At 38.6% G+C, this 17,675-nt stretch overlaps 2 protein-coding genes across 4 annotated transcripts in view; one reads left to right on the forward strand and one right to left on the reverse strand.

Moving 5' to 3' along the window:
• pde6c (phosphodiesterase 6C, cGMP-specific, cone, alpha prime) overlaps positions 1–10,032 on the reverse strand; it is a 16,541-nt gene extending 6,509 nt beyond the window's left edge. The window contains exons 1-13 of the mRNA XM_025057489.1: positions 9,519–10,032; positions 8,363–8,515; positions 6,075–6,164; positions 5,096–5,236; positions 4,927–5,001; positions 4,725–4,789; positions 3,942–4,008; positions 2,923–2,970; positions 2,600–2,749; positions 2,222–2,365; positions 1,806–1,871; positions 1,412–1,567; positions 935–1,071 (exon numbers count right to left, since the gene is read on the reverse strand). Coding sequence (XP_024913257.1) covers positions 935–1,071; positions 1,412–1,567; positions 1,806–1,871; positions 2,222–2,365; positions 2,600–2,749; positions 2,923–2,970; positions 3,942–4,008; positions 4,725–4,789; positions 4,927–5,001; positions 5,096–5,236; positions 6,075–6,164; positions 8,363–8,515; positions 9,519–9,986 — 1,760 coding nt within the window. The 5' untranslated portion in view covers positions 9,987–10,032. The remainder of the gene's footprint in view (positions 1–934; positions 1,072–1,411; positions 1,568–1,805; positions 1,872–2,221; positions 2,366–2,599; positions 2,750–2,922; positions 2,971–3,941; positions 4,009–4,724; positions 4,790–4,926; positions 5,002–5,095; positions 5,237–6,074; positions 6,165–8,362; positions 8,516–9,518) is intronic.
• Positions 10,033–14,765: 4,733 nt separating this feature from the next.
• rbp4 (retinol binding protein 4, plasma) lies at positions 14,766–17,604 on the forward strand. 3 transcript variants are annotated; one of them, XR_003050330.1, is made up of 7 exons: positions 14,766–14,915; positions 15,064–15,166; positions 15,249–15,385; positions 15,495–15,601; positions 16,451–16,666; positions 16,782–16,953; positions 17,015–17,604. XR_003050330.1 is itself a non-coding variant. In XM_025057673.1 (6 exons), the coding sequence occupies exons 2-6, from the start codon at positions 15,065–15,067 to the stop codon at positions 16,859–16,861; spliced, it is 642 nt and encodes a 213-aa protein (XP_024913441.1). In that variant the 5' UTR covers positions 14,766–14,915; position 15,064; the 3' UTR covers positions 16,862–16,959. The 3 variants fall into 3 exon arrangements, 1 of the variants encoding a protein (XP_024913441.1); XR_003050331.1 differs by having other exon boundaries at positions 16,782–16,932; positions 16,994–17,604; XM_025057673.1 differs by lacking the exon at positions 17,015–17,604 and having other exon boundaries at positions 16,782–16,959.
• Positions 17,605–17,675: the final 71 nt, after the last annotated feature.

The following is a 17,675-nucleotide window of genomic DNA, read 5'->3' on the forward strand; positions in this document are numbered from 1 at the left end:
AGGGAAAGACACATAGAGATTTTATTTTTTTTAGGAGCAGTCATTTTGACCAAATAAAACAGTCTGTTACTGTTATTTCTCACTAATAGTCTGCTTTAATAAAACCCTATATGGTGGTACAGTGGAACCTCTAGATACGAGCGTCATTATCATTTATTACATTCTATTATTTTCATTGTAACACGGGGGAACAACAAAATTTAGGATACGAGCAAACGCATGATGACCATGGAAATAAAGCATAAAATTGCTGTTAAAAATGAGCGCCCGCTAAAGAAAGAATACAAAATAGAAAAAAATGAAATAAAAATAATACCTAAGCTAAGTTAAGGTAAGGTACTCTATGGAATAAAGTGTTTACATACGGGCCAACTCTCTTCCCTTCCTTCCTCCCCCGTCCTCCTCCACAAATGCCACCATTAGACGCTACTGTATCGTCTGTGTCGTAGGTAAGAACTCATAATTAAAACCTCATTTTATTTTATATCACAGGAATCCTTATATACTATATTTTTGTGTGTATTTGTCTCTATAATAATTAAAAATATGTTTTTTCCATTGTTATTAGCACTAATGAGGGAGTTTTTTAGAGGGCCGGAACAGATTAATTCTTTTTTCTGTTATTTCTTATGGGAAAATATGATTTGCGATATCGGTCCTGGAACGGATTATGCTCGTATCTCGAGGTTCCACTGTAATTTGTATGTATAAAATCTAGCATATCAAGCATTTCATAGAGTTTTGCTTTTCACATAAGAGACTTTATTGAAGATTTATGGAGGCTGCCATATAGGATTAGCATACAGTCATTTTTAAAAAGAAAGATTTTTACTGGCAACCAAAGCCTTAAATATTTGTCTTTTACATGCTTGAGTGGAGATTAAAGGTGGGAGATATAACTGTAACTTAATGGCTAAATGTACCTGCTGGAAAGTCACTGGTGGATGTTGTTACGAGTTTTACCTGGAGCAGACAGAACATGGTGTGGCCTACGTTGAAGCCATGCCTCCAGTTGTGGTAGGTGATATCACGGTAACCCTTCCTCACTGTGTACATCCACCTTGTCAACGTCTGACAGTCGTGGAGAAGACACAGAAAGAGAATGATGTATACCACATGTGTCAAACTCAAGGCCTGTGGGCCAAATGCGACCCAACAAGTCATATTGCGTGGCCTGCAGGAGCTTATAAAGTCTATGCTTTTTCAGCGCGTATACTGACCATAAATTACAACAACAATGCATTTCATGATGATGAGAGATGAACCACTGTGATGTCACTAGCTTTATTTCTCTGTCATATTTACAACAGAATTCTACATGAAGAGCTTTTATACTGTTTGGAAAAACAACTTTTACAAAGCCCACATTGTAAAAAAAATAATTAAGAATATAACAGACTGCGTGACTGACCTCTGCGGGAACCTTAAACTTTTCCACCACTCCAAGTTCAAAGAAAATACGAATGCCAGTTTTGATGAGGTCGTGCTCCGTAACTGGGAAGTCACTGAAGGAGAACTTGTATATATCTTCACCGTTTACGTTGTTCGCCGGCGGGCAGGTTGTTCGCTGCATAAAATGTCAAACACAGAGGCACAATTAAACACTCCAAAATACAGATTGTGTGTATTTGGTGTTGACTGTATTATTTATTTAACAGGGGAAGTTCAACTGGACTGACAATCAACTCACAACATTTTAATAACTTTGGTTCATGGATATACAATTTCTTTTTGACATGTTCATGTAACGGCCATAAAAGTTCTTCACATCAATTGAAAACAAACAAAAAGAATAATACACGTACCAAGAGTTTATACATCTCTTTCTGGTCACAGTCTTCTGGCTCTGCATCGAACTTTTCTTTGGTGTTCTGGTCATAAGAGAAGGAACAATCATTAGAACTGACATTTCCATGCTGCACATGAACAGGCCGCTGTCATCGGAACCAATATGCAGCTTGAATTTCTACTTCAGTAACATAGACTGGGGAAAACTTCCTGATGTCCAGGGCTTCTCAGACAAACACTCAAAGACCCACTTGTAAAACAATACTCAGTTTCCTGAGGATAAATGTTAAATTATTAGCTGCCACATCACCATTAAAATGTGATTCATGCTGAATTAACCTTTAAGGACAGTTCCGATTCCTGCACAAGAGGGGTTTTGTAAAAATGTCTAGGCTTTCAAAGGTAGAGAAGCTGCAGAAAAAAAAACACTGACCAGAATGGACTGCAGCTCATCCTTTGTGCATTTGGTTTGGTACATCAGCATCTCTTGCGCAATATCTTTCCTGTACTCCATACGGTTCAGCTTGTCGTAGGTGTCGCAGTTGAGCACAGACCAGCCGAGGAACTGCGTCAGGGCCTGAACCAAAACAAAGGAAGTGGGAGAGATGTAAACACAAGAAAATATATGATTAAAGTTCATTTAGTTAACCTGATAGACAGAGAGATTGATGGATAGATGGATGGACGGACAGACAGACAGATAGATAGGGATATTTCTCTAGTCCACCATGCCACATTTTATTACGCAGTGACGAATGACTCTCTGAATACCACAGGTATAAATCATGGGAAGTGGAACCGTGCTGCTGACCTCAGTGATCTGTTCGTCATGTTCATCGAAGGGTTTTCCGTCTTTCCTGTTAAAGAAAGTGGCAATGCCCACAATTTCTTCCTTCTTGTTGACAATCGGCAGCGACAAGACGTTCTTGATGATGAACCCCGTCTCATCCACAGCGGTTTTCTGAGAGCCACACACATCAACATCAATTACTCAAGAGTGAAGAGGGAACGTGGTATGTCATAGCTTTAAATTAATTTAAAAAAACAATACTTCATATATTAGAGTAAGGATGATATTTTTGTAAAATATTGAGTTGATGTTTATGTCGTACCCAGTTATACACCCCTCCTTACCTGGAACATGAAGAAGTCATCTGCTGCCACATTCATCATGTTGCAAATCTGGAGTCATAAAAAAAAAAAAACATGAACAATACATTTACATACCAACATTTTTATGCAAAATACTTTTTGTTGCACACATAAAAGTATTTGAATATGATATAAGAATTACTGTGACACAATATGCAATTCAACGCAATACATGATGATATATAGGATGTTGTGTCATACAATATAACATATATGATACCATATCATACTGTACAGTACAATAAGGTGTAGTACATGTGTCAAACTCAAGGCCAGGGGGCCAAATGCGGCCTGTCAAGCCGTTTTGTGTGGCTTGCGGGAGCATAAAAAGCATTTAGTAAAACCCATGCAGGAGAGTTTCTTAACCTTTTTTTATTACACAGCAATGAACTATATTTTTTAGCTTGAATACATAATAATCAACTGCAGAAACATGTATTAGTCCGTTATGGAGTAGTTACATCTATACCAGCGGTCTGCAACCTTTTTGTTTCAAGGACAGGTCAGCCAGTACCACCTGTTACCTGTGACCTATTGTTTTAAAATATTGCCAGATTATATTTAAATAAATAAATAAAATGAATATGACTGGATTTTTTAAAATTAAGTAAATTATTCACAGTAAAGTAGTGTCCCACTGCAGCCCGGTACCAAATGACCTATGGACTGGTATTGGTCTGCGGACTGGGGGTTGGAGCATCCCTGATCTATACAGTCTTCCATTTCCATTTACATTGCAGGGGCCACATTGCTGATGTGGCCCCTGGTGAAAATGAGTTCGACACCCCTGGTGTAGTACATCATGGTACGTTTCAATGTAATACATGATATGGTATGAATCATCTCAACTCATGTTCATCTTGACCATCTGTCCAATCCTGTTTCTGTCTTCCTTTCTCTCTGACTGCTCTAGCTGTTGACATGTCCCTGTGACGTGACAACTCTGCTTCTGGTTACTTTCTTTTGCTCTGTAATTCTGTCAACTGCTGCGAGAGACTTACAAAGCCATTCTCTGCGACATAGGTGGGCAGCCCACTGACTAGAGCCCAGTGATCTGCAGGCGGAGCCCTGAAAAGAAGACAGCTGGAGTGAGAACAGGACTCAAGCATGTTAAACAGCGTTGACAATCATCGCTGAATACATTTCTACATTCCTACAATTCACATCCCCGCTTTTCTCTCACCGTAGTTCCAAAATGACACCTGTGAGAAATCTCACTCTGATGTAAACAGTGGACTGATGCAGAGTGAAAAATGAACAGCTTTTGATCTATTTGAAATGACAGGGATGCTGCTATCTGACAAAATATAACAGCAACGTTTTTTCAGTAGTGGGCAATTTCACTTCCTCACACACTATCAGTGCTGTTGTGTAGAAAAATAAACTGTTCGATTTATAGTAAAAATGGTCCCTACATGAAAGGCAGAGGATTTCTTATACTGTAGAGCAGCCTGAGACATCAGATGTATTCACTCCTATTGGTTACTACATCATGAGAATAGTTTATGTTTATTTAACTTAAATCAGTGCTTTTAGTTTGAAAGGATATGGCTTGTGGATTCTATCTAAATATTTGAACTATTTTAATTGCTGTATATACTGAAGATCAGAATCTTATCTGCTGTATTTCATATATCTTTTTTATTTGTCTTATCTGCTGTATTTCATATATCTTTTGTATTTGTATTTTCATTTTTTGCACAGTTAAAATACACAAAAATAACAAAGAACACCTAAAAATCCAAACAAGTAAAAAACTGTTTAAGGTCTACATCCACACTTACGGTATGACTTTGATTTCTTCTTTGCTCTCCAGGAGGTAGTCAATGATTTTGTAAAAGTTGACTTCCTGTGTGGAAAGAAAATCATCTTAAAAATGACCAGTGCTCTATTTATAGCAATGTCAGGTGGCAGAAAGGTTGAAGAGTGTTAAAACACCACATGTGTCAAATATGATGTAAATGAGGTGAAAAATGAATTACTTACCCTGCCATCTGGTGTTTTAGGACCTTTATATGGTTCCACGTCTCCCAGTTTTACTGGCCATTCATCATAGAATTCCTGCAGGTAAAAAACACACAGACAATATGGTTGGAAAGTGTTAACATAAGACACCAAGTATGTTTTACTCAGCAAAACACCACTCCAGACTAACCTTTTCTTTGGTCATGTCTAAGAGGCCCACTGAGTATCTTTCACATTGTAGATAGGTCCTAACAGTGTAGAGGGCTTTGTGGAACTGTCTCTCAATATCCGTCAACTCCTCAAACACTTTACTGGCCGACCACAGCAGCACCTTCAAAAGAAAAATAGCACTTGAAGAGATTATCATTTAATAAAAAGTCACATTTTTCAGTCCTGGTATTGTTTGCATTTTGTTATTTAAAATCCCAAAGGACACCAAAGCATTAATGCAGTGGTTCCCAAAATGAGGGGCTTAGAGCTATGGCAGGGGCCACAGTGGGGCAAATTAATTCAAGTGTTTCTTTAATTGTGCCATAGTTGGGAAATTGTACTGAGTAGAAATTCAATTTTTGGTTAAACTGAAAAATGTGCTTTGAAAAAGAGTTCCGAGTACTTTAAAAGACGAAGCACACACTAAGATGATGTGGGTGGCCTAAAAAATATGGAGATGTGGATGGGCTTGATAAGACCGCCCTTACAGCAAACAGGTCACTGGTTCGATGCCCAGTCTTAATTAACAAAGTTAATCGGGTCTTTGGATAAAATCTATTTTTTATAAACTTTTTACAGTGTTGTTTAAAGGCATTAAGACAAGATTAGTGGCACATGCCACGCTGCCATCAAAGCCAAGTTCAAATATTCACATTTAGGAATTTCTTAAAGTAAATTGAAAGGGTTAAATAAACCTAGTGACTGTTAGGCGCATGATAATTTATACAAGACAATTCAGTTGTTACTACCAAACACATTTTTGGTTAAGAATTAGATTAAATAAATACTTAAATATATGGCTGTAAAATTGTATTACGGAAAGCCATTTATTAAATTAATACATTGGTAGAGAATGGTAGAGAAAACATGAATCATTTTTATGTTGTGTATATATAAACTAGTTTGCTTTTTTTTACTTTTGGAGCAGCCTTAATTTAAAATATCACAGTTCAGTTTACCTGACTCCTCCTGGACTCCACGTTGTACATGTAAGCTGTGTAATGCTGCAGGGCGATGACTTGAGCAAAGTTCATGTACTTGTGGAAAAGCTGAGAACCAAACCAGAGTAGAGGTTTAAACAACGACGGGTTTAAACGTGAAGAACAAACAAAAAAGTGGTGTGGAGAGGGAAATACTCGAGGAAGCTGTGATTTAGTTCATATCAAAATTGATTCTAAGTCTTTAAAATGTTGCACATTTAACATAGTAAAGACAGGTTGAAAGGTCAGTGCATGACATAATATTATATATAATATAAACTTCATATTTTGAAATATACATTAAAACATTTCTTCATGTTTGTGTCATTTCAATCAATCCAGACAATGTAAAAAAACAAAACAAAACAAGAAACCCCATTATGTTATTGATGAAGGCAGCGGTGGATCAACAACTCGACAGTTTGATGATGTAAAACTATTGACTTTTGCGTGGACTTTGCGACAAATGCAGTGAACGAAGCAAAAGGAAAAAAAAAAAGCTGCTTCTGGTTAGAAATAGCTGTTTGTCAGGCAGATAAAACATGACGTTGATCTAAGCAAAGAAAGTTGGTTATCAGATGAACTCTCTGCTAAATGGAATAAAGAGTGGGCTATATTTAAATAAAGACCACAGTAATGAGATATTTCTAATGAAGTTAGTATTCCCCTCTTTCAGCTCAGCGCTCTCAGGCAGCCATGTCAAGGTACCGAGGCCTGACTAACACTGACATTATTGCTCTCTGCTGGCTCAATGTAATTACAGCCATTATCTTTATTACCAGCTGCTGTCATGACTGGTGGTTAAAGCAGCTTATTGGTATCATTTTTACCTTTGTATTATTTCCACACAAATCTGTTTTCTGTTTTTCCTTCTCCATCTTTTACTATAAACTAACACCAGATACGATAGCTGAGGCTTCTGGATAATCCTAAAAAATGTATTTGGAACATATCTGGAGAGAAAATAAATATCAGTACCAGCTGGTGACAATAAGCAGTGAAAGAGAACAGACAAATCACTACAAAAGTAATGTCAGACTGTATAATTGTTAAAATTCAACCAGTACCACACAGTAGAAGCAGCTTTACAACCAGTGACAAATGAAAAGTGACTACAGTATGATGATAATAATAGTAATGCTAATAAATGATAACAGCCCTAGGTCTGGGACCAGTCCTGCAGATCAAGTACCAATGTATGTAATTAAAACTGTAGATTACTCCGTGAATAATATATAGCATTAATTAGTGTGTAGCACTTCAGTCAGAACTGATTGGATAATGATTACTGAGTACTTAACATTTTGTATGATTGGCTTGTCTGTAAATATAACTGAATTGACTTCTCAGTTCTGATGTAAAAATAAGCAATTTTTACTTAAGTGAAGTATAATTTTACACAACATTTTGACCTTTAAAATTGTACTATTTAATATTTGAATGAGCACAAAATCCATGCATATAAATCAAGAGCAGCGTTATTTGCTGGATGCCACTCCTGACACAACACTGTTGGTTAATTTGGGGACTGTAACATAGCGACATACACAGCTGACTACATGTAAAGCTAAGCTTTCTAACGACCTTCCTATCCATTGAACTATTTAAGATATAAAACTAAAGATGTCAGATATTAACTTTTTGCCGATGTTCGATATGCCCATATTTTCCAAACAATTAATTTCCGATTCCAATATCAACTGATATAGGCATGGTAATATGTATTTATTTATCTGTACAACCCACTGTATGAGTTGCTGGCTCCAGCATTCTGAATATAATCCAGTTTTTTTAAAAAGATTAATAAATGAGCTGCATTGCTGCCATCTAGTGACTTTCAGTTGCTGTCAGTATACAGCCTTTTATCCCCAAACACTATATTTAGGGCACAAATCATCTGGCCAAACCCAGGCATTGTGTTTTGGGGTTTTCATTATCGAAAACGATTCTTACAGATATTACATAATTATAAATAAATAAAATTATGCCAATATCGACTGATAATATTAGGCAGCCAATATAATCGGACATCCCTGAATAAAACGTTGTTGTTTATTATATTGTTACAATGGTATACTGTAGTACTATTCAATGAATGTATCAGGTTTTCTTCAAATCTAATCATTAGTGTCCACTGTGCACTGCAGTGTCCCAACTTATGTATGAGCTCAGCATGCTGGCTGGTGCATGTGTGTGTGTGTGTGTGTGTGTATATATATATAAATATATATATGTGTGTGTGTGTGTGTGTGTTTGTGCGCACTTACAGCCTCATCCTCCGCTGAGAAACTGTCAGCTCCTTGTTTATTCAGTGCTGTGACAACTCCCAGGCATTCTTTCTCAGCCATTACGGGGAATGTAAGCATACATTTGGTCTTATATCCTGTCTGTTTGTCCACAAAGTCACAGAACTTTGGATTCTGCATCAAGAGAGAAGCAGCAGAAAGTTGATTTTCAACAACACACGACCTTACCATGGAAAAAAGCAACAACAACACTGTAACTTTTTACGTCACACGTTAGTCTTTTAACTCACAACTTTAGTATATATTAATTTTTTTCCCCAAACTTGATGCTAAGATGCAGCATGAGTGGAAGGTTTTACACTTAGTATATAAATTAGCAAAGAAAATTGGCATGCAACATAATACGGAAAAAATTAACCTTAGACTTGCATTGTTTGATTATCACAGCCCTTTATCCCTTTTAATAAATTATATAAAACATTATTTATATTGGACTAAATATTGACAAATTTACTGTAAAACCAAGATTCATTAATTCGATAAAACAAAAAAAATGCATATTTTTTTATTAATGGACATTTTTTGATAATTTTTAAAATACATCTTAATAAAATATCTCTTTAAATTGCTACATTGTCAGATTTTTAACACTTTTGCGTTATTCTTAAAGAATAATACTGACAGTTATTATATAGCACCAAGTTCTTCTAATCCTGAAGCAGTATTCACAATATCTTGTTACTAGTAGGAAATATAGCGATAAAGAGGTATTTGATACTGACTACTAATAAAATGACGTAGTATTAACGGTTGAGTACTCATTACTACAGATATAATTTAGCAGCAATGAGAAATCGATGTTCGTTATTCGTAATTAAGTAGAATTAGACAACGTAAATCCATTTAATGGCAAAGTACTTGATACTAATAGTACTTACACAACGGCTTATACAATCCCAATTTAAATTAAGTTTGGACTTACAGCAGTTTATTATTTATTTTTGGGGCAAATAAAACTTGGAGCTAACTGAAAATATTACCGCGTGAGTAGCTTTTCAAGGATGCGCAAAGGACGATGGGATACTTCTCGGGTTTTAGTTTATTTTAGTGGTTTAGTTTTATTGTTTGTTGGTTTTGTTGTCCTAACTAAGAACTTTCTCCAAAGGCCACTTCTTACCTTGGTGACATCGGGAACATTCTGGGGCTTTTTGAATTGCGCTGTGTGGCCAATGACGCCCATGTCGAGAGGGAAGACGATCTCCTGCTGAGGGTTGACCAGGTTCATTTCGTAGGTGGAAGTCGTCGTCACGTCAAAGAGGGAAGTGGCCAGCTCGGGTGTTCCGTTTCTGGCACGGCACATGTAAAAGCTGACCCGGTCAGCTTGGAGCAGCATGACCAGCCTCTGCAGCACCTTGTGCATGGACTTCTCCATGTCCCCGGACTTCTGCAGCTCCCGAACCAGCTCGAAGATGATGGCGGCCTCCTGCACCGAGTTAACATCCTTGAACGATGCGGTGTCTTTGACGTCCACGGGCGCAGAAAAGGCGGCCGTCAGGGCATCGGCGCGGAGTTTCTTGTCGAAATATTCTTTGGCGAACTGCGGGTTGTTATCCAGGTATTTCTCCACGCTGTCCTTGTCTGCCATTTCAGAGCTTATATAATTGTTTTATTTTCCCTTTATCCTCAGAAGCATCACCAGCTATGGGGAATGACGAGGCTGGAGCGGGAACAGGTGCTGGATGAGTTGCATCGGTGTGCGCACACGCACTCCTGGACACAGTGGACTGGACTGGACTGGACAAGGCTGAGATGCTGCTAAGAAGCTGATAGGATCAGAGCTGCTAATTAAGGTTACGTCACGACATTAAAGCCTTTACTTTAAGCGGTCCAAACCCTTGAATCCCAGCACAGATCATTTTATATCAGTCAGTTGTCAGCATCGGAGGTCAAAGGTCAGATCACATGCACCTTATTTCTCCCACCTTCATGTCTAACCAACATATATTTTTTAACATTCTTATGAAATGAGAATTTGCCGAGGAACGAGTCGATAACGATGATTATCGGATTGCCAAATGAAGTAGCCAAGGTAAATCTGAGCTGACCTCTGACCCTTGAACATCCTAAACATCTGTCTCCGACGCTGAAGTCCTCCCTTTCCGATGTACAGCGTAAAAACACATACTGAAGTCCTCCCTTTCCGATGTACAGCATAAAAACACATATTGCACAGGAACTAGTTGGCGAGTGGAGTGGACAAATATGTCGTAAATAAAATTAAGCTACACATTTTTTTTTTGCTATTGTGCTTCTTTGGTAACGTGTTCCTTTCTTGAAACGATCATTTTTCCAATTCTCGGTTCCACAACGTCGGCCTCAGGGAGTGAAGAGCAAAACTGAACTGCTGGAATGCTGCTGTGCAAGCAGGCCTAAAATAAAGTGAGGCTACATGTCGAGACAGGAAGATATGGATGCTGCGGAGATCCATAATGCAGCTGGTTCGGTCTTCCAATGTTAGGAAAAGGCAAGTGCTTTACGGCTAAAGAGCGATGGTGTCCAATTGGACTGGTGCAGCTCAGTTAGTGTGCGGCGCCAGCTCAACATCTAATGTGACAACTTTAGTTCATCCATTTAAACTCCTACATTTAACCAGACTTCCTTCAGTCCGTGTTGTCCGTGCTGACCACAGGGAGACGGTACCTAAATGGTGACAGAGCTCTAATGACCTTTCTCTTAGTGCAGCCTGTCCGTCTTCCTATGTGCCTTAATGCAATTACCATTGTCATGGAAGCAGCAGCCCTTCCTGAACCAGGCATTACCCAATTAGTAGGACTTGAGCATGTAATAACAAGGCCCCAAACCAAGAGGGCGGGCTATTATTAACCAGTCACACTGACTGCTTTGGTGCTGTCTGACAGCCAGGCACGGCCGGTCGGTTCCTAACTATTTATTGCCGTGTTGAATAAGAGCTGCCTTTAATCCACACAAATAATTGTGTGGATTCTATTTGTGAAGGAGTGAGTGTGTTTACTTAGGTGCGAGACAGTGGGGATGAAAAATAATACGTGTGATTTCACCGCAGAAACAGGATGAAGGTGCACAAATGAAGTGAAGACGGGTTTAGTTATAACGAGAGAAATATTTCTTTGAGTCAGAGCTCAGCAACAAGGCAGTAGGTAACATACACTGTGGAAGGCATTGTTAACATGTAGGGTAACAACCCAAGTAGACCTCGTCTAGAGCAGTGTTTCTCACTTTCAAACTTTCTTTTCTGGGGACCCATTCAAACTTTTTTTTCTGGGGACCCATAAAAGTCTGAAACCTTTGCGACCCAAGTCAAGAGAAATTATTCGTAAACTCCTGGGAAACATGATGTGAGACGACCCAAAAAATATTTCTTGCGACCCACCTGAGGGAAGAAACAAAAACATACATGTTCTTTCCAGGTTTTATTGCTAATACCTAATGCAGTGTTTTTCAACCCGGGGGTTGTGACCCCATATGAGGTCACCTGAAATGTATTTCCACTGATTATTATTCTTGTAAAAAATAATGATAAAAGCACCACATTTGATCATTAACAACTGTTAATAACAGGCATGGGAAAACTAAGGGCCGTGGGCCGGATGCGGCCGTTCAGCTTTTTAGTCTGGCCTATTAACAACTGTTAATAACAGGCATGGGCAAACTAAGGGCCGGGGCCCGCCAAACTTTTACTAATTATATAATTTATATTTTCAAAATACTTTTGCCTTTTCCCTGCAATACCCACATTTCCCCAATAGATGGCGCAGAAAATGATAAAAGCATTTTAACATATTAGCCTTTATGCATGACTTTACATGTCATTAAGAAATGAAAGTTATTAATACAATTGCCTGATAACAGTAAAAAAATAGTTTGGTATCTCTATTCTACTTCTTTTCAGTTACAGAATACTGCAGTAGGCCCTGAAAATGCAGTAAACTCCTAAATAAATTGAACTGCATCAGGATATAAAATACATGAGTTTTTTCTTTTTTATTTGTATTTGTTTAATGGCCTGTGGTCTACACTACAATGTTATTTGCCACCACTGCAGTCCTCCAGGACAAAATAAGGAAAGGTCAGTATAGAAATGTATAAAACAATCACTAAAAATATGTTCTTTCCAGTATAAGAAAAGAGATATTTTAAACGTAGACATAAAAGTAAGCAAAAACATGAAAAGACACGTCGGAAGTGAAGCCTTTTTACCATTCAACGGGCAGCACTTTTGTCCCATTAAAAATAAGTGGAGCTCCTGAGAGTTCTGTGACTTTTGCTGCTGCTGCATGGGTGTACTGAAGGTTTACAGGCAGTAATTCAGATGCAGTACTTTTCCCCCCAAAATACCATAGCTGCTTATGGAAGAATAAAAGGTTTATGCAAATACTGGCAGTCACTGACTAACACAGTAGCTTTGTCTGAATGACGTGCACGTTATATCAGCGTTCCACTTGTGTGCCAGACTTTTCAGTACATCAAGAACGACTGGAAGTCTCTCAAATATCAATAAACAACGGGCTGTAAAGAGACGTGCCTGAGACACAGTGAAAACTGATGAAATCATGATTTTGATACACAAAAGTATTTACTACAACGGAGTATTAGGGCCACACTGAGAAAAGAAAATAATAAAAAATAACGAGAATACAGTCGAAAAAAGTCATTACGTACCAAGAAGAAAAAAAAGCTTTTGTTTCTGCTCACAGTAGGGGAGAGCACACTTTTTTAACTGGTTGGGGCTTTGGTTATGTAACCTGCAGTTTTTTTTTTATTTGAGCAGGTCATCAAAGGACTGGTTACATGAACTCAGAACCTGATTTTTTTTTCTCACTGTATAAAGTGTAAGTCAAAAGTGATCAGAGGATTGATTGGACTTTAGATGTTGAAGATGTGGGAAATCTATCGCGCCCTTATGGAAATACACAATCAAAAATTAGTCAGGGATCAGTTTTTGATTTGACTCTGACATCAAATATTACTTGCACGGATTTCACAGCCCAGGCGTTCCACTTTGCATGTGTGTGTGTGTGTGTGTGTGTGTGAGAGCGTGTTTACCCGCGTCTGTATTGACTATTTTCTGCCTAAAGTCCATCAGTCTCCACTGTTTACACAAACACAATGCTGTATTCTACACAAGTCCCCCGAGAGTCTGATTGTTTCACCAGCTGATGTCGTTACTCTGACAAAATATTTCCTTCAGGGATTGCATTCATTACAGTCTAACCCCCCTCCCCGTCCCCCACGTGTGTGTGTGTGCACGTGCTTCAAATACATGTATCCACACCATAGTCAAACACGTTCAATTGCAGAGACAGAATTTTCACAAATCAAATCATTTAAGGATTCTAAGCGTTACTGTGTCCAGGAGACAAACAGTTGGTTTGAAGCACCGGTGCCTTAGGGCAAGATGGCGTTTAGTTCAGAAAGTTCATAAGTAGTTTGCACGTCCAAAACAACAACAAAAAAATGTTCCTTTTGCATGAGCCTAGGAATCGATGCTCACTCAACTCACCACATACAGTCAAAATGGGATTCTAACCCTACATCCTCTTACTACTAGACCTCAGGGATGCCTCAAGTGGCAGTCAGTGACCTGAACTTGCCTTACTATTTTTCACCTTGTGTCATCTATCTTAGGGGTTCACAAACTTTTACACCGACTTCCGGCCATTGCAAACCCACAGACAAGGCTAGACAACAAATGTGTTTTCACAAGTCAATTATTACGCTCTATATTCCCACCGTATAATACACATTTCGACAAACTGGGAACAAAACACAAGGAGTCAAGAACCTGTCTTGTCCGAGGTGCATTCAGGTACAATCGGATACTCGAGAATCCAACGACTTTGGCATTTTATGTATTGTACAGTGTATTGTTCAAGAAAAAAAATGTTATAAAAATAAATATATATATATATTTCTTTGCATTTTTCTTATTATTTTCCCTCCAAATTAACACTCTTTAAAAACCCATAAAGCATTGTTTCCCAAAGACTGGGTCGCAAGAGATCTTTTTTTTGGGGGGGTTGTCTCACGTCATGTTTTCCAGGATTTTACGAATCATGTCTATAGACTTGGGTCACAAAGGTTTGTGTATTTTAAAATATGGGTCCCCAGAAAAAAAAGTTTTGGGAAGCTGGTGTAAAGTATCCGCACTGAAAAGGTCAAAGCAGTGGAAACGTACAAAAATTCAAAATGAGACCAGAACAAGTGATTTTTCCGTTCTTTTTTTTTTTTGCTGTCAGGTTACAGCGTTGAAGCACGATGAGGTAATTCCAGATCATTCTCTATAGATTTTATAAGACAAAGAAGACTCTGCTCTGATGTCTGCCAAATGTGCAGGGTGTACAAATCAGTGAGCGAGAACCCATCGACTTATGTAAATTCTGTCCAATGGAAGGAAAGCTAACAGTGGGAAGAAGAGGGGAGGTCCAGGTTTCCAGAGGTTCTTATGCAACATGAGGGGAGTGTATAAAAGGTCAAAAGTGGGAGAGAACACTGGAGGATCTCTGTGAACAGTTCACCTCTGTTTGAGAACAGACACGTAAGTCATTTTCAGATTCCTTTTTTTTGTATTGATCAGTACTGGGTTAGCTGCTGTTTCATTAAGATGTGTCTAATTCTGAAGGAAATATTAAAATGGTAGTACAGTAGGCTCACTTCCTTTCATGTGTTCTTCTTCTGTGACGTAGAATGTTGCGCTACCTTGTGGCCCTCAGCCTCCTGGCAGTGTCCTGGGCTCAGGACTGCCAGGTGGCCAACATACCGGTCATGCAGAACTTTAACAAATCAAGGGTAAGTCGATGAGTGATGCGGGTGTGAATGATGTAAAACTTGCTGTTGGATTGAGTTTTTATATACTTTGTATCTTTGATAGTACGCAGGTCAGTGGTACGCTGTCGGTAAAAAAGACCCCGATGGTTTGTTCCTGCTCGACAACATCGTGGCAAACTTTAATGTTGACGAAGACGGAATAACAACTGCTACTGCCAGAGGCAGAGTGTATATCTTTAAGTAAGTTTCTTCCCTCTTCAACGCATCTTAATTTAAGTGAACAATAAGCCAGTCATATTTTTCTTTTTAACCATTCTTTACCTAACCTGTCATAATGTTGGGTCTACAGGTACTGGGAAGTGTGTGCTGATATGAGGGCCACCTTTGAAGATACCAGTGATCCTGCCAAGTTTAAGATGAAGTACTGGGGAGTTTCAGCTCTACTGCAGACTGGATGTAAGTAGTAGAACTTTTCACTTATGCTACATGTCATTAGCCCATTTCTAAGCAAAAGTTTATTCAAGGCAACAACAGCAACAGCAGCAGCAGCAGCAGCAGCAGCAGCAGCGTGGTTTAAGACCAATAAACTTTAGTCTTGACACTGAGCATCAATGGCTTTCAGTTAGGGAAAAAAGAAGTGCATTTTGGGGGGGGGGGGGGACACACTAGAAAACTCATTTCTAAAAAAAGTTAGGGAAACATTTTGAATCAATGTCACTTTCATTCAAGTTGCCCCAAACATTTGTGTAGGAGCATATGCTTCAAAATAATCACACAATAAATACCTCTTGTAGTTGGGACTATTTTCTCTGGAAAATAGCTTTCTATTCTCATTAAAACCAAGGAAATAAAAGTACAAATCAGTCGCTTTTTCCCCCACTGTGGCATAATTTTAAAAAATGTGTCCTCCAATGGGGCCCTGCCCCCATGTTGGGAACCACAGTAATGTTTCAAAATTGAAATTGTCTACAATTAACCTTCAATCTGTTAGAAATATAGGATGAAACATATATAAAGAGTTGCAGCTCATTTTGAAATTCTTTGAAAATCAACTGTAAGCTAGACAGCAGTAGAATCTCTGATTGCCGTACAGATTTATGATATACCAATATTCAGCCAGAACCCACCCCCCTCCCCCAAAAAAACCTCTCTTTTAATTTTACTTCTGACTGTCGTCGAGTGACCGTGATCCCCATTATTCTAACCAATAAAATCTTTTATTATACAGGGACATAAAAAGCTAATATCTGCAGATGCCGCAGCAGCAGCGATCACTCATTTGACCTCCTCTCTTTGCCTCCACAGATGACGACCACTGGGTGATTGACACCGACTACGACAACTACGCCGTCCATTACTCATGCAGAAAGGTGCACGAGGTGAACGGCACATGCGCGGACAGCTACTCGTTCATTTTCTCACGTCACGAAAGTGGTCTGAGGCTAGAAGACCAACAAATTGTCTCCGCCAAGAAGCACGACATCTGCCTGGCCGGCAAATACAGACGCGTGACGCACACACGTGAGTAGTGTCCGTGTACCGAACAGAAAGCACGGTGCAAGCTTATGTAGACACTGCATTGCTAGGACGATGTTCTGACCAATACCATATAATGTGTCTGTCTTTATCCCCACAGCTGGACAGTGCGAGAACCTCACACCTATCGACTCAATCCCAGTTCCTGGCCCAGAGGATGAGGCACACCAAAACATCTGATTGGACCTGCGACTGGATTCCAAATCTATTTACATCGATCACAGAAACACCAGAAGAACTCTACTATTATTATCAATAAAAATAAATAAAACATAAGTTGGTGGGGCGAGGGGGCGGGATGGTTTAAGGTAAAACAATAAAAATAAATAAAACATAAGTTGGAGGGGCGGGGGTGGTTTAAGGTAAAGGTCCATTTCTTTTTCAATATTTGTTGAGTTCTAGCTGTTGGTCAGGGCTTCGGTCCTGGGGGAAGAAGAGTAGGACTGAAAGTGGAGTTGTCACCTCTGGGACATTGGGCCTCAGTGTTCGTTACTGGTTCCCTTCTTGTTCTCCTCTTCCCTCTCTAAGGTAGTCACCCATTTCCAAATAATGAACTCAAAATGTGTAGAAGCAGTCATATTTAAATGGTGCTGGTCCTTGTTAAATCTGAACATCTCTAAAGAATACTGTAAAATCTTTAAAGTCGTGTGAGGATTAGGAACACCCAATGGTTAGTGATACATAATACTGCCATGTTGGTAGTAATGCCACATAGTCTACTTCTCATTGATTGAAAAAAAAAAAGTCTGCTTTGTTTGACTTAAACATTGAATATCTGGTATGAATATATCTAAATAACCCTGTATACAGACACAGTTATACACATGTAAGTCTTGTGATCATTTGGTTGTATATTGATTATTTCATGTTTGCCTATTGACCCAGTTTTTAAAATAAAATACTTATATATATATATATATATATATATATAATTAAATGAGTATTTCTTCTGTATTATTGCAGTTCTGATTATAATATTTGAAAAGTTAATTTC

The sequence above is a fragment of the Cynoglossus semilaevis genome, chromosome 8 (genome assembly GCF_000523025.1).
Source record: "Cynoglossus semilaevis isolate Cse_v1.0 chromosome 8, Cse_v1.0, whole genome shotgun sequence".
Classification (NCBI taxonomy): Eukaryota; Metazoa; Chordata; class Actinopteri; order Pleuronectiformes; family Cynoglossidae; genus Cynoglossus; species Cynoglossus semilaevis.